At 30.1% G+C, this 15,165-nt stretch overlaps 3 protein-coding genes across 3 annotated transcripts in view; 1 reads left to right on the forward strand and 2 right to left on the reverse strand.

Annotated features, from left to right (window-relative positions):
* Nucleotides 1-2,298: 2,298 nt before the first annotated feature.
* On the forward strand, nucleotides 2,299-4,999 carry LOC105626939 (methionine aminopeptidase 1D, chloroplastic/mitochondrial). The gene is made up of 6 exons (XM_012208230.1): nucleotides 2,299-2,382; nucleotides 2,863-3,123; nucleotides 3,589-3,780; nucleotides 3,878-4,028; nucleotides 4,110-4,220; nucleotides 4,623-4,999. The coding sequence occupies exons 1-6, from the start codon at nucleotides 2,299-2,301 to the stop codon at nucleotides 4,811-4,813; spliced, it is 990 nt and encodes a 329-aa protein (XP_012063620.1). The 3' UTR covers nucleotides 4,814-4,999.
* Nucleotides 5,000-5,190: 191 nt separating this feature from the next.
* Nucleotides 5,191-7,650, reverse strand: LOC105626940 (proteasome subunit beta type-4). Its single transcript, XM_012208231.1, has 5 exons — nucleotides 7,532-7,650; nucleotides 7,106-7,312; nucleotides 5,633-5,779; nucleotides 5,359-5,557; nucleotides 5,191-5,280 (listed from the first exon to the last, which is right to left on the reverse strand). Exons 1-5 carry the CDS (start codon nucleotides 7,648-7,650, stop codon nucleotides 5,191-5,193), a joined length of 762 nt encoding a protein of 253 aa, XP_012063621.1.
* Nucleotides 7,651-10,125: 2,475 nt separating this feature from the next.
* LOC105627001 (probable chitinase 2) overlaps nucleotides 10,126-15,165 on the reverse strand; it is a 26,434-nt gene continuing 21,394 nt past the window's right edge. The window contains exons 9-10 of the mRNA XM_012208284.1: nucleotides 10,727-10,845; nucleotides 10,126-10,289 (exon numbers count right to left, since the gene is read on the reverse strand). Coding sequence (XP_012063674.1) covers nucleotides 10,126-10,289; nucleotides 10,727-10,845 — 283 coding nt within the window. The remainder of the gene's footprint in view (nucleotides 10,290-10,726; nucleotides 10,846-15,165) is intronic.

A 15,165-nucleotide genomic window follows, 5' to 3' on the forward strand; every position in this document is an offset into this window, starting at 1 on the left:
AAAATGTATCCAATGTTCAGAGTTAAAAAGAAAACTGATTAAAAGAATATCATCTATATATTTGAACAAATATCTGTACAGTATCTATTCAATAAATTCTCTTTGCAATATGTTAAGAAGAATATATATATATATATATTTTATGACATACTTCAAATATATACAAATATATATTATACTTATAATAAATATATATTATACATAAATATATATTATAATAAATATATATTATAATAAATATATATTATACATAACATAAAATTAAAAAATATAAATTTGCATTAACTTGGAATATTTGTTTTTAGAAACCAATACATAACTTTGCAGAAATATTTACTTATAAAATAGTTTTGAAACCCATGAATATTCGTTAAATTATTATGTATTAATAAATATATTAAATAAATCCATACCCTATAACATATAGGCATGCATTTTATATATGAAATTTTTTTCTTACTAAATGAGTCTACAATATCTATACTAAAAATAGATACCAAAGAGATTAAACCTTAGTAAAATAAAACATATATCATGTATCAAAAATAAAGTCATATTATATGTTGAGAGATAATAAACTTTTCTTTTTTTCTTTAATCACAAGTGCAGTTTGACATTTAATTCCTCAGTGATTTTTTTTCTCAATTAGAAGTTATATAATATAATAATATAATAAGCAGAAGGGAGGAGTTTTATTCCTCAATATGATGGATTTTTTAACTTCACACGCATATTATCTTAAATATTTAATAATTTAATAATTAATTTAATATAGTCGAACAACATTTTTTTCTACTAGACTTATTCGATAGACAAAACAACGCATTGATTAATATATTTTTTATCAATGAATAATGACAGATAGTATTTTTCGCGTTTGTGTACACATGCATATGCTGAGATACATATGCACTCGTTCGATTCCTCCGCGACCACGTGATCAAACTTATAAAATGAATTGTGTGTAAAAGAAGCTCGTTATTATTCACAATATTTGTTGCATTTCTTAAAACTTGATCGTAATTTTAATTCACAGTACGACATGAATACGAACTTAACGTAACCTCACTTTCATTTCATGTACTTACCAAATACATTCAGTACGACAATTGCTCACTGAGCTCTTGTATTTGGTTGATCTATATTTTTAGATTTAACGGAATATGCCAATCGGATGCAACCGCTCACTAAAGTTACTGCATACTGGATGACACTGTGTGCCTTCCAACAAGCGACACAAGTGACATGATGTGTCACATGGATCATTGACTATGTTCAGCAGACTCAACAGTTCAATGAGCGCTCGCTTATTGGTGTATCCTTTTAGATTATCCAATCAGCATTTTAAATCTGGAAGAATACATCAATAACGTTCACTTAACTGTAAAGAAAATTATCCAATTGCATTTCTCATATGAAGACACATATAGAATATGATTGGATAATTTTCTTTATGCATATGTTATACGGTCATGTAAGTTTGTGTGGATATATCCTTACACACTGGCACACTTTACGCCGAAGTTATAACATCAATATCATGAAACTGGCCAATCATAGCTATTCCTTTAAAGAATAGAATGACTGTGATTGGCCAGTTTCATAACATCAATGTTATAACTTTGGTGTAAAGTAAATTCACTAATTAGAATGAGAGAAATGCAATAAAAAATTTTTTGCCATAACCCATAATGCTGGAATGTTTGAGTTAGACCAACTACAGTCGAGTATTCCTCTATTACAATCGTATGGCAGGGGAATACTCGACTGTAGTTAGTTGGTTTTTACATTCTGATCCGATTTAAACTCTCGATGGAAACTAGGCTAGTGTTATCATCCTTCCGGTTGGCGCTGAGATCTAGAGGGTCGTTAAGGGATAACGATCACGTTGGGAATCTATGATATAAGGGTACGGTCATCATCAACGAGATGCTGCAAACGTTTTGAAGCGTTTTTTAATTAGTTAGTTTGTAAAATTCTTTCTTCTAATTAGTCCATCAAATGCTTCAAAGCATTTGCAGCGAGACTTTGATCACAGCCATAGAATGCCATTTAAGGTTTCTCTCTGATAGCCTATCAACCAAAGAAATACATTATACTGTTTGTTGCACTGGTGAGCGATAGTATAGCCAAGAGAAAATAAACTAATTTCCATTGGAAAAGCGACTCTGTCTGTGACCCCGAGGAGACTAGTTCGATTTATGGATCGATAACAATTTGGCACTTTGAAACTTTTATAAGAGAGGTCGAGAAATTACTCAGGAGATATATAAGAATTATCCAAAAATATCGCAGAACATGCGCTCAACCAAGGGTATTGTTCAAATGATACAATTCTCTAAAACATACCTTTTGAACTTTCTCAAGCCCATCATGTCAAAGGTATATCTGTTTTTATCTATAAATTTAAAAAAATATATATTTATTAGGTCAGACTAATAATTAGTTTAATCAGATAATATAAGACAATATTGTTCAAGATTTGTAGATTTATAATTCTTGCTAACGATAAAAAAGAAAAGACAATAAGCATAAATGTTGATACAAAATAACCTAGAATTACAAATTTTGAACAACACTGTTGTAAGAGATATTGGTTGTGTTCTAAAATTTACTACCGATATTAAAAATCTATAGTTTATGTTAAATGCATTATAGATTTTAAGGATTGGCAGTAAATTTTGGAACACAGCTATTGAATGCATTCCATTTCACACATGATACTTATAATATATTATTTTATCCTTCTTTAATATTCGGTGAACAAAAATAAAATGATACAACATGCTCATTATGTGTGAAATCTAATATATCTATCGAGAGAAACATTGAATTATTTTAAAAATATGTTATTTATTCTAGTTTGAAGAAAATCGTAGATTTGTTGATATCCGTAATGAATCCGATAATTCTTTTGGAAAATATGCTATAGTCCAGCCTTGGGTAGTTTCTGAAAAAAATACTATACCTACATACATACCCCAGCCATCCTACAGTCAGTCTATGATACCCAAAAAAGGGCCAGCAATGCCTGAGATCAAAGATGAATATCAAATAGAATGTATGAGGCACAGTTGTAAACTTGCTAGTAGTATTTTGCGTCAAGCTAGTGCATTAATTGAGGTGAATTATTTCCTACAGATTATATAAAAGTCCAGATTCATATTGCCTCGCTTATCAATTTAAAATCATAAACAAATTTTTAGAAGATGAATGGTGGCGAATCTGGAGTTCTATACTGATATCTGAAAGATATGCACAAGCCTTTGGGATCGCAAGTTTCATAAACCGAATAAGAAGAGTTATCTATATTATCCATATAAATTTATTGTTCACTAAGCAATTAAAATCTGTGTAAGGATTGTTATATATATGTTGAAAATCAACATATAATTAAGAAATAATATTTTAAGAGTAACTCATATATATATATATATATATTTTTTTTCTTTTTGGTTTTTGGAATGTATCCCCAGGAATTATTAATAGCTTTCAGATACATGTATTTATTATAATATTTAATGCATATCTATATATGCATTAAATATTATAATAAACTAAATATAAAATAAAATTAATATATGCTAGCCAGGTATTACAACTGATTTTCTCGACAAACAAGTACATGATATGATCATTGGTAATGGAGCTTATCCCAGTCCACTCAACTACCATGGCTTTCCCAAATCTATATGTACAAGTGTTAATAACATCGCTTGCCATGGTATTCCAGACAATAGGCCTTTACAAGAAGGTGATATACTCAATGTTGATATAACAGTAAGTAGCTTTATTTTTTAAAAGAAAATGAAATCTTTTTTCTAGTCGATAAAATGTTATAAGTTCTTTAAAAAATTAATATTTTTTGTTTAAGTAGGTATATCTTAATGGTTATCATGGCGATTGTTCAGCTATGTTTCAAGTGGGTGAAGTAGACTCAAAAGGCAAACAATTAATAACAGTCACAGAATTATGCTTAAAGTCAGCTATTGAAATATGCAAACCAAACGAACATTTTTGTAATATTGGTAATAATACGTATATCATTAAAATATGAACTTATCTGTATATTATTTTCGGCACTGTAAAATCTTTCTATTTCTTTCTAGGTAATGTGATAGAAAAGACAGCAAATGAACACAATTTGAATGTAATACCCGCAATTTTGGGTCATGGTATTGGAACTTACTTTCATGGTGCTCCAGATATTTGTCATTTCGGTACAAATGAAAATATTTCGCTAACATTAATGCACGTTAACATATAGATAACTATCAACATATACTGGACAATATGTACTGGATGGAGCATGTGGCGAAATGTCTTCGATCTTTTGTCTTGCGGATCTGGAAAGAGAAAGGTAAATGTTTGGACACGGAACTTTCTTTCTGTTGTCCTATCAATCGAACTCTCTTTCTAGGTCTGTCAAGATTGATGGATTTGATGCTAATGCTCTGCAGTACTATATGTCGATGCAGATGATCAATAAGAAATTATCTGAGTCGTTTTTATAAAATAATTTCTACTTAAAATATTCCTTGATCTCAGAATAAATTGTTATGTACTGTAAATATGTCAAATCGTCACTATATATTTCGATGCTTATTTTTTCTCTTTTGTAGCAAATAATTTTCCCGCGAGAATGAAAACAGGTATGACATTTACTATCGAGCCAGCTTTAAGTCAAGGAACAACAGAGACCATAATTCTAGAAGATGGATGGACAGTTTGTACAGTCGACGATTCTAGGACAGCTCAAGTTGAACACACAATTTTAATAACAGATACTGGATGCGAAATACTAACACTTTAGTCGCTTTAATTTATGATCGGTATCTATTACTATTTATACAACAAAGGATCACTGAATATATATATATATATATATTATTTTTAGTGTATATAAAGATATATATAAATTAATTTGTATGTGTCGTTTTAGTTTTGTGAATATTATATCCATATTTTTATGTGTAACAAAATAAAAAATTAAGAAAAATTTATGTTTATTATTACAATGAAAATTATTAATTATTAATATTAATAGTTATTAATATTAATATTTTCTTATTTCTTATATATGTAAGGTATAATTAAACTTTTCAAATTCAATTAAAAAAGAATATATACTTTCACCCTATATTTTTTTTATTATAACTTATTTTGAAAGAATACGAAAACATTACAATTTTATAGAATTGCGGGTCCCCAATAACTTTCTATGTCTATCGGTCCTTGTATTTCAACTCCTTTTTCTTTTGTAACAATACCCAAATGATACTGAAAGAGCGAAATAAATCATTAACAATTAAAAATTATTAATTATGTATACACGAATTTTGATAGTTTAGTAGATACCTTTGGGAAAGATCTTGCATCTCTGTAGAAAAGAACTTGATTTACTTTGTATATAAGTTGAATAGCTTCTTCTTTACTCATTTGGCTATTTTCCTCATAAGCTTTTCTCAAAATAGGTGTTGCCATATAAGCGCCATATCCAGTCGCAATAACAGGATCTTTGTAAGCTGTTCCAAGTTTATCTACAGTTGCCAAAAATCTGAAAGGCAAATCATGATTTATGTTAAATCTGAAGACAAGTTGCTTATGTTGAAGAAATATGTTGGATACTTACGGTTGTCCATCTTCCAAACCGGCAATGACAAAATTGTTCCAAAACGGATCAAAATTTGATCGTCTGTTATACATGACACGTGTCAACCAGCAATGCAGCGCTTTCGGCTTCAAACTAAATCCATCATCCAAGCATTGTTCTTCCAGACTAAAACAAAAGTATTGATGTAAAATAACAGTGTCTCGTCGAAAAGTCTAATATGCTTAAGAAGAATACTCAAAAGATTCAAAAAGATGCATGTTGGATAAAACCTCCAGCGTCAGATTGTTTGATTCAAAAAATTGGTTCAAAAAACGCTATGGAGACGCTACATCCTTTTCATGCATTTTCACTCTAGTGTGTCTTTTTTGATCATTCATATAATCTATTTTAATTCTGAAAATGTGCATCCAGTATCAGGATAAAAAGGCCAACTATTAAATAACCATTTGATACTCATTTTCAAAATATACTAATATATAATCAATATCAAAATTGATATTGAAAAACTGCATGAAAACGATGTATACAAGATGATTTATAATTTGATATTTCGGGAGATAAATCTAAAATGTTATACTAAAATAAGTTGAAAAACATTATATAAACATATGTCTTCCAAAATGTTTGAAGTGTCTGCCTCAAGAAACACTATTGCATATCTTATTGCACTTAACTTCATTTAATGTTTACAAAAAATATCCATCAATGCAATGCAATAGTAAAGTCACAGTTAAAACACAAGTCACTTAACATTTTCTTTAATCATCCATAAATAAAATATGTAGAAATCTAGAAACATATGACGTTTCTTACTTATTTTGGTATGTTCATCCCTGAAATATTGATATGCATTTATAAATCACCCTGTATAGTGTTCAATTTTAAATTAAGCTGATAGTAGAACTGCTGGAAATTAAATAAATTCAACTTCCAGGCTGAAATTCATTGTCAATCCTAATATTTAAGATTGTCTTAAGACATTCTAAGCCAACTACAGAGTATTAGCATTTTAAGACATTTCTTAAAATAATCTTAAAATAAGAATGGATTATGAATATCAGCTTAAATCATATTTATTTTTTTATACAAAGGATGTTTATAAAGTTTTGAAAATGAATACAGTAGAGGGAAAAATTTAATTATTTATAATTTTATTGCATCATATCTGCATGGATTTTAGACAATGATTTCTTTTAACACATATATGTAATAATAGTCATCATCATCATGATAATAGTGAAATAAGTGATTTTCTAATTTTTTTCATAATATTATAATACTGGCTCTACACAGAGTATTAGCTATCAAATACTAAGCGTCAAATCAAAACTATATATCATAACTATATTGACACTGTTCTTCAGCATCTTATCAAATGGCATTATATTATAGAATTTTCAGAAATATTAATTTATCTTATGTAGTAAACCAAAACAGAATATTTTAAAAATAAAGACGTGTAAAAAAATTGGAATGATTATAACAACTCACATTTTTCTTTCCACGTAACTCTTGATGCATTGAAAATCTGCATAATCTCCAGATGCACCAAGAATGATGTTATCATTAACTTTCATAAGACGCTCTAGATTTCTATAACGAGCAAGAGATCCATAAGATCCTAAGATATCCGCCGATATAATAATTCCGTCTTTGAATTGTATACCAATGACAGATGTACCAGTCGTTATAGGAGATCTGTAAATAATAGAATGAATTAGAATAGAACTCATCAAATCCTTATGCCATTTCGGAAATTTATCTAATAAAGACTCAAGTATTTTGAATTTCACTTCGTAATTTAATTTATTCCATAAGAGAGAAGATGACATGCGAGATTTACATAGAGATGTACAGGTTATATACAAAAAACCGCAAACGGATGACAAATGTTTGTGAATTATAGTTAAAACGTACTGTGATTTTTGAAATCCACCGGTGCCGTTCTGGGTGCCCGGAAAGTGATAAAATGCACCAGGAAACGGCCCATTTTGCCACAAAGGCAAAAAGCAAGGATCTCTACTGGGAAACGCCATTATGATAAGTAATAAGTAGTAATACTAGTATACGAACAGTCGGAACAGAGAGAGTACAAGAATATCGAGACGAATGCGATCCAATAATATCGATATATCTCTGATATAAGTAAATCTCGATTCGCTTTTCGAATATCGTTTGAAGTATCGATATTTACTTAAGAATCGACAGAAGTGTCGAGCCAACTCAAATGCCCATTTCTACCGTAATTCCTCCTACATTAGAAGATCGAAAAAATGATTTTTCATAATATAATTTTTTTTAAAAGAAAGACTAATATTTATCATTTTAAGACTTTTTGCACGTTTTAATATAATTATTATAGAGTACGTACAAATTATTATATGAAAAAAATTATAAATAATAAAAATATAAACATTCAATTTGGCGCTTCGCCGCATGACATGATTTCGTGTACATCCTAGCGACTGTAATTATTACCGGAAACAAAAAATAAAAAAAATATTATATTTTTAATTTTTATAGAATATATTCATTCTAAATAAACCTAAAAAATTAAAAAAAAATATATATATATATAAATTAAAATTTTATGCGATTTTGAAAAAAAAGTTACGATTTTCACTACACTGTTAGAAATAAATAGAATAGAATTTATTACACTTCAGTATATTTATAGCCAAGAAGGGGACTTGGTTTACATAAATTCTTAATTCATTCATACATTCACCTCGTCCGCAAACTATCGCACATATAAATATTATTATAAACATTTTTGCTTATCCCTTTCCTACTTTTCTGGTTAAACTCTTTGACTTCGCTTCTTTATCTACTTTGTTTCATTTTATTTCTTTTCGCTTTATCCGCTTTTCTCTCTTATAGTTATTGTATATCTATTTTTAATGTTATATACTCTCATTCAATATCATATGTTATCAATATCAATTATTAATACATATGTTATCTCTATACACAGTCTTATCACCATCTATTATTATTACACTATTATTATTATATATCACATATTTATATTTCACTTACTCCTTAGTTCACCTTTCCTTTTCTCTCTATACTTTCCCTATACATTTCCTTCCTCTCTTCTTTTAACTCTTTCTCTCTTTTAACTCCTCTTCTCCCTTATTCTTTTCGTTATCTGCTTCCATAATTTCTTTATTATTTCCCCTTTCACTTCATCTAACTCCTCTTCATACAGTTTCCTTAAGATTTCTTCCTTATCTTTTCCTAATTTAGTAAATCTTTCTTTTATTTCCGAATATTCCTCTACATAGTGCTTTAAATTATCTTTTCTCTTATCATAGAATATATACTTTTTCCTATGCTCTTCTACCCAACATTTATTATCTTCCTCTAAGCTTCCACATCTTAATTTGAACTAAACATCCATCTTATATAATCCATCATAACTTTTTCCAATTCCTTTTTCTCCTCCTAACTCCGTAGTTTTACTCTATAAGCCATAACACTTTGCACTAAATATTTAAATAAGATTCATCTCCTCCTGAAATCGTTCCTGCACATCCTCTCGCCTAAACTTTTCTTGCCGCCAGTTTATCCTTTCTACTTAATTCCTTAATGTGATTTTTACAGTTGCCTCATCTATTCAAAATAATAAAGCCTAGATACTTAAATTCCTGCACCTCTTTATCTCCTTTTTACCTCATTTCCATATTTCCATTTTCTCTCTTCCTCTTCTATTATATCAATACTTTAGTTTTATCTGTACATAGTTCTAATTTCTTTTCCTTTAAAAATTTTCTAAAACTTCCTATCACATCCTGCAGGGCTTCCATATTTTTTGTCAATACACAGGATACACAGGATTTCAAATCCTTTGTTTATCTATACCTTCTTCCGATCTTTTATACCTCTGCCTCTAAATTTTTCGTCTAAGTCCGCGATGTACAAATTGAAAAGAAATGAACTCATCATACATTACGCCTCTCTTCGTTACAAAACTTTCAGTATTTTTTAGCTTCGTTCTAATCGTTATCTCTGTTTCCTCATAGATCTTCTCAATTCTTCTAACCAAACTCTCACTTATTTCTTTCTTCCTTAAGCAGTCCCATAACTTGCCTCTGTCCTTGTCAAAAACAGCTTTCAGATTCGCAAACATCATGAAAACTTTCCATTTTCTCCTTGCTTCCTTCCCTTTATATAATTATCACGAATGCATTATCACGAAGATATTATCGATCATTGACCATCCTCTTCTGAAACCTTGAGTTTCTGGGATCATTCTTTTCTCTTCTGTCTCTTTGTCTAGTCTATTTTTCAACACCTCTGTATAATTGTATAAATATATAATTTGTACGCTGTGCATAACGATGATAACTCTTTATAATTTGTTGCCTTTTCTTGGTCACCTGGTCTTATATATAGGTATTACTATGCTTTTCTTCCGGAATCTTATCTTTTCTCCATACCATCTTCATTAAAGATACCAACTTCATTAAAGATACCAACTTTGTCCATAGCCTTTTCCCTGCATATTTCTACGCTTCTGTCGTTGTTCCATCGATGCCAGCAACTTTCCTAAGTTTCATTTTTCTTAATGCCTTCTTTATCTCCTCTTTCTTCAATTTTTCTTCTTCCACTTCTGTGCTTTTATCCTCCACTGCCGTTTCTTCTCTTTCAGCCTCTTCGCTACCCAGCAGCTCTTTAAAATGATTTCTCCATTACTCTTATTTTCAATCTCTTTCTGCCTCTCTCCATTAATACATTTCAATATGTTCATTTCTCTCTTTTTAAGTTCCTTAATTCCTCCTTCTCTTCTTCCTATTTTTCTCTTTGCTTCTTCTTCAATAATTTCTTAAATCTCCTCTTCTCTTGCAAATAGTCTTTCCTTCCTATTTTTTCTTTCCTCCATGTTCAGTACATTTTTTTTTACATTTTTTTTACTTCCCTCTAACTTTTAATACAACTTCTGTCCTACCAGTTCTTGTGCCTTTACTCTTCCTTTTTATCCTCTTCTTTACCAATGCACCATATATTATTTATTTAATTTCCTCTCAGCTTTCTTCGATATTTTTTCCTTCCTGTTCCTTCTTCTTTTCGCTCCTCTTCCTCTGTTGTATTCTGGTATTTTTCAATTGCCTCTGCATCCCAGGCTATTATTTCTTCTTTCCACTCGTTCCGCTTCTATTGGATTCTCTTCTTCTTCTTCTTCCTTCTCCTTGAGGCGCAAGGCAAGTGATCCGAGTCCATTCTTATATCTACTTTAAAATCTATAATCCTACATTTACATTTTCATTACCATTACGTAATCTGTAACCGAGCTACCCCTCGCTTCTATGTATATTCACTCTCCCACTCTCCAGATATGCTTTCGTTTACAATGTATAAGCCTTTATCTCTTATCATTCTACGAAGCTCCTACTTCTATTTCCTTTATTTTATCTTTGTTATCTCTTTCTATCCCTTCTTTCTCTTAGTTCCCCTATTCTTATAGTCAAATTCCCTCCTATGATTAAATTTTCTTCTTTTTCTTTCCTTATGTATTCTTTCCATCTTTTCCTCTAAATATTTTCCCCCTTGTTCTCCATAAATCGAGATAATTCTTATTCTTTCCCTCTCTTCTTGTATTAGCCTATTTCCTTGAAGCTTCCAGTCGTTTCTTTTCCTTATTATAAAACCCTCCATTAGTTCTACTTCTCTTCCCTTTCCTTCTTGCAAAATGATTCCCATATATGTTCTTGACAGTCTGCTCTTTAACTTATTCCAATCCTTTTCCTCTACTCATGTCTCACATAGCTGATGAAGTCAAAACCTTTCACATACCTCCAAAAATCGATGTCCTTATTCTATATCTCTGCACAATTTTAGAATAATATAATCCTCTCCCTCTTATTATCCTTTCTACTTCCCCCTTTACTCCTATATCTATTTTTCTTTATTTTCTTACCTTATCTTATTACCTTTCTCCTTTTATATTTCCTTTTCCTCTTTCTTTTGTTTATCCCCTCTCCTTCTTGGCTCAGTCAAAATTCTTCTCCGTCCCTAGCATTATTATTTCCCTCGTTCTCTCTTACATTATCTTTATTTTTCTTTATCTCTTTTTTTTCTATCTCTATCCCTTCCATACTCCTTCCACTCTCACTCTTTCTAATCCCACTTTTACCTCCTTTCTTTTGCCTCTTTGCTTCTTTGCCCTTTTTATTCATTTTTTCTTGGATTTTTCTTTTCTCCCAGTTTAAGTCATTTTCTAAATATTCCCTCTTTTTACTTATTTTTCATGATATCCTTTTTTTCTTCTTTTCTCTCTACTTTAACTACATATACGCTGCTATTCTCTCTAACCGCAACTATATTACATTCAACTTCTAATTTTTCCTTTATCCACTCTTTTATCCATTCCTCTCTACTTCTCTGCTTCTTTTCTCTATCTTTAGATTCTTCTTCTATATTTATCCCCTTTATAACAAAGTCTCCTTTCCTCTTTTTCACTATTTGTTATCCATCTTTTCAATATGTTGACCTCTCTATAAATCAGCCTTTCCTCACTAATAATTGATCCTACTCCTGTATACGTACCTTTCTCTGCCACTTACTTCACTCCTAGTCTCTTCTTAATCATTCTCTTCTTTTCTACTGTTCCCTGTTCTTTCCCTAACCTCTCCTTCTAACTGCTCAAATTTGATCTTCATCTCTGCCTTTTTCTGCCAATCCCCTCACTCTAACTTCTGCCTCATCCATTTCTTCCTTTAAACTTTTGATTTCTCTTTCTTTGTAGCTGTATGTTTCCTTTTTTATTTTTCTAATTTCTTTTTCTAACCAGCCTCTTATTTCCTTTCTCATCTTCTATCATCCTCTCCGTAATTTCTCGTAATTCCTCTTTCATCCTATCCACCTCACCTTTTTCCCTAATATTCACGAATGCTTTTTCCTCGATTAACTTTTTTGTCCCGCTTCTTGTTTTGCTTTGACTCCTCTACCTGATCCCCTGCTGGCCGTGTCAACAGTCCTTTCCCGTCATAACCTCTTTCGCCGCGCTTTCTCATTCGCCTCCTATGCAATTAGCTATCGCCTAATTCTGCCTCCAATCTCTCGACTTTCTTATTACCCGCTCTCGTGAAATCGCACGTTCTAATCTAATAATCCGCAATACTCGCCTATTATTCACTATTCAATCTCATACACTCTCCGCAAAGTTTGCACTCGTATCCACGTTATCTAACTAAGTCCGTTAATTCAAATAATAAATAAATATTAGATGGAAAAAGTTTGTTTTCCCGTTAGATGGCATTAAAAAAACGCCACGGACTTTTTCCCACACCTAATATATTCCTAGCTTTTTCAAATCATACATAAAAATACATAAAATAAATAAAAATATATAAAATAAATAAATATATAAAATAAAAATATATATATTTTGACTTATATAAATATGCAAGTTTCAAAATTAGTCTAATGTATATATAATATATAATATATAATATATAATAATTCCAATACCTAATAATAATAAGCAATAAGTGTACATAAAGTGTTATATTTAATATAATATGTTTATACTATACAAAATATAAAATATAAATGCACACAATGCACAATGTAAGCCTAATTAAAAATATCTTTATTTGTGTATTTTTTAATATTAATTTTAAAAATAACTGTGCAAGTGCAAAAGAAAAATGGAATTTTTCAATAATTATGAATAAATAAACTTATATTTAGGCTTATGTATACAGAGGCATATACAGGGGCATTTAAAATAGGTCATTTGAATAACTCGCTTGGGTTTTTAACAATAGAAGGAAAAGTGTCAAACAAAAAGTTGCTTGAGCAAGTGAGTTATTCAGATGTCCTGTTTTTAAATATCTCACTTTGCCTTACGTATGTGTGTGCGTGCGTGCACACATGTGTGTGTGTGTGTGTACGCACACACTTATTTTATATATATTGCATATATGCAGTATAAGCTAAAATATGTTTATTATTTATTTTTTATTATTTTGGAAAAAAATTCAATTTTCATTTTTATTTCAATGAATGTGCATCTATATCAGTATATAAGCGACGATCGCTAACACGGAGCGCTCACTATGAGCAAGAACCCAGATAGCCAAGTGAGATTTAACATATGGAAAATTGATTGCACTGCATGTATTGTTTTCAACTTGTCGACAATTTGCTGTCATTGGAATCTAATATGAACTGAGTTAGCATCGGGAGAACAAATAGATTTCATGAGTTTACGAAATTGTAAGACTATACATTGAGAAATAATAAACTCATCGAAATAACAGCAAATTGATGCTATGCATGCATAATGACAACTTACCAACAGTTTGCTGAATTCTAGAAGACTTTATGTGACATTAGAACAACAGACAATTTGTGGAAACATCTTGGCTTTAATAATGAAATTGAATAAGGGACAGCAAAGTGGCAACATATTGTCCTTATTTGGCTATCTGGGAATAGGGTTTAATGTGTTTATTTATTATAATAAATATTTATTATAATAAATAAACATATTAATTTCTATTCTTGCTCTGCAGTAATCAGCGCTACGGTGAGCGGTCGTCGCTTCTGGATGCCTCCAATTCTTCTGGTGCACTTGTTACCTTACATTTAAATATGTGTTACCTAACAGCGGTAATTCAGCTATCTATCTGATAAATATCTGTTTCATTTATTTATTTGGTAACGTACACAATATGTATCTACTATTACTATCCTGACATCATCGAAAAGTGGCCATAGTGAGTTATTTGCAAGGTGTCTAATATATATCGAATCTATGACTGACATGTGTCTGCAACTGTTATAATTTTCTTATGAAACTTAACTGTTTGGTTTGTGATTCATATCATGTGGATTCGGTGTTGTTTGGATAACAAAGGAATCGATTCTCACTGATTTTAATGACCTTTGAATATTGTAGAGCATAAAAAAATATTATACCTATATTTTTGGTTTTTTTGTTTTTTAGAATCTTTGAACTTTCCACAATAAAAATTGAATGCTTGGCTTTAAGAGGAGCTACTTTAGAATCCTCTTAAGCAAACATTAATAAGAAAAGAAATCGGTAATTTCGATATCGATGTTATTATTTCACAGGAATCGTTTATGGATGAAAAAAATCATGCCAGAAGTTAAAACATTTTATTAAAAATTTATTCAAAACGGTTTGAAAAACTTCTTTTTTAAATGATAGAAATAAATCTTATGTAATTACATAATCTAATAAATAATAAAATTTAACTTGTATGATATAAGTACTTTGCTATAGTGTATTAAAATAAAACTATCTATCAATAATATAATAATACTTCGCAAATAATTGCACATAATATATAACATAAATTACCAATAATATAATATTTTGCAAATTGCATATAAAAAGGAGATCGTAAAAAAATGAAATTTCACATTTAATTTATTGCTTATTGCAAGCAGCATTTCGTAGGCGACTTTTGACTGCATTTAGAGTTTCTGATAAATCACTGTTCGGAAATTTTATTTACATCACTAGATAAAAAATACAATAAGGAGAAATAAATACTCTGCAAATCTCTGAATTAATT

This window comes from Atta cephalotes, assembly GCF_000143395.1.
Source record: "Atta cephalotes unplaced genomic scaffold scaffold00007, whole genome shotgun sequence".
In the NCBI taxonomy this organism is placed as follows: domain Eukaryota; kingdom Metazoa; phylum Arthropoda; class Insecta; order Hymenoptera; family Formicidae; genus Atta; species Atta cephalotes.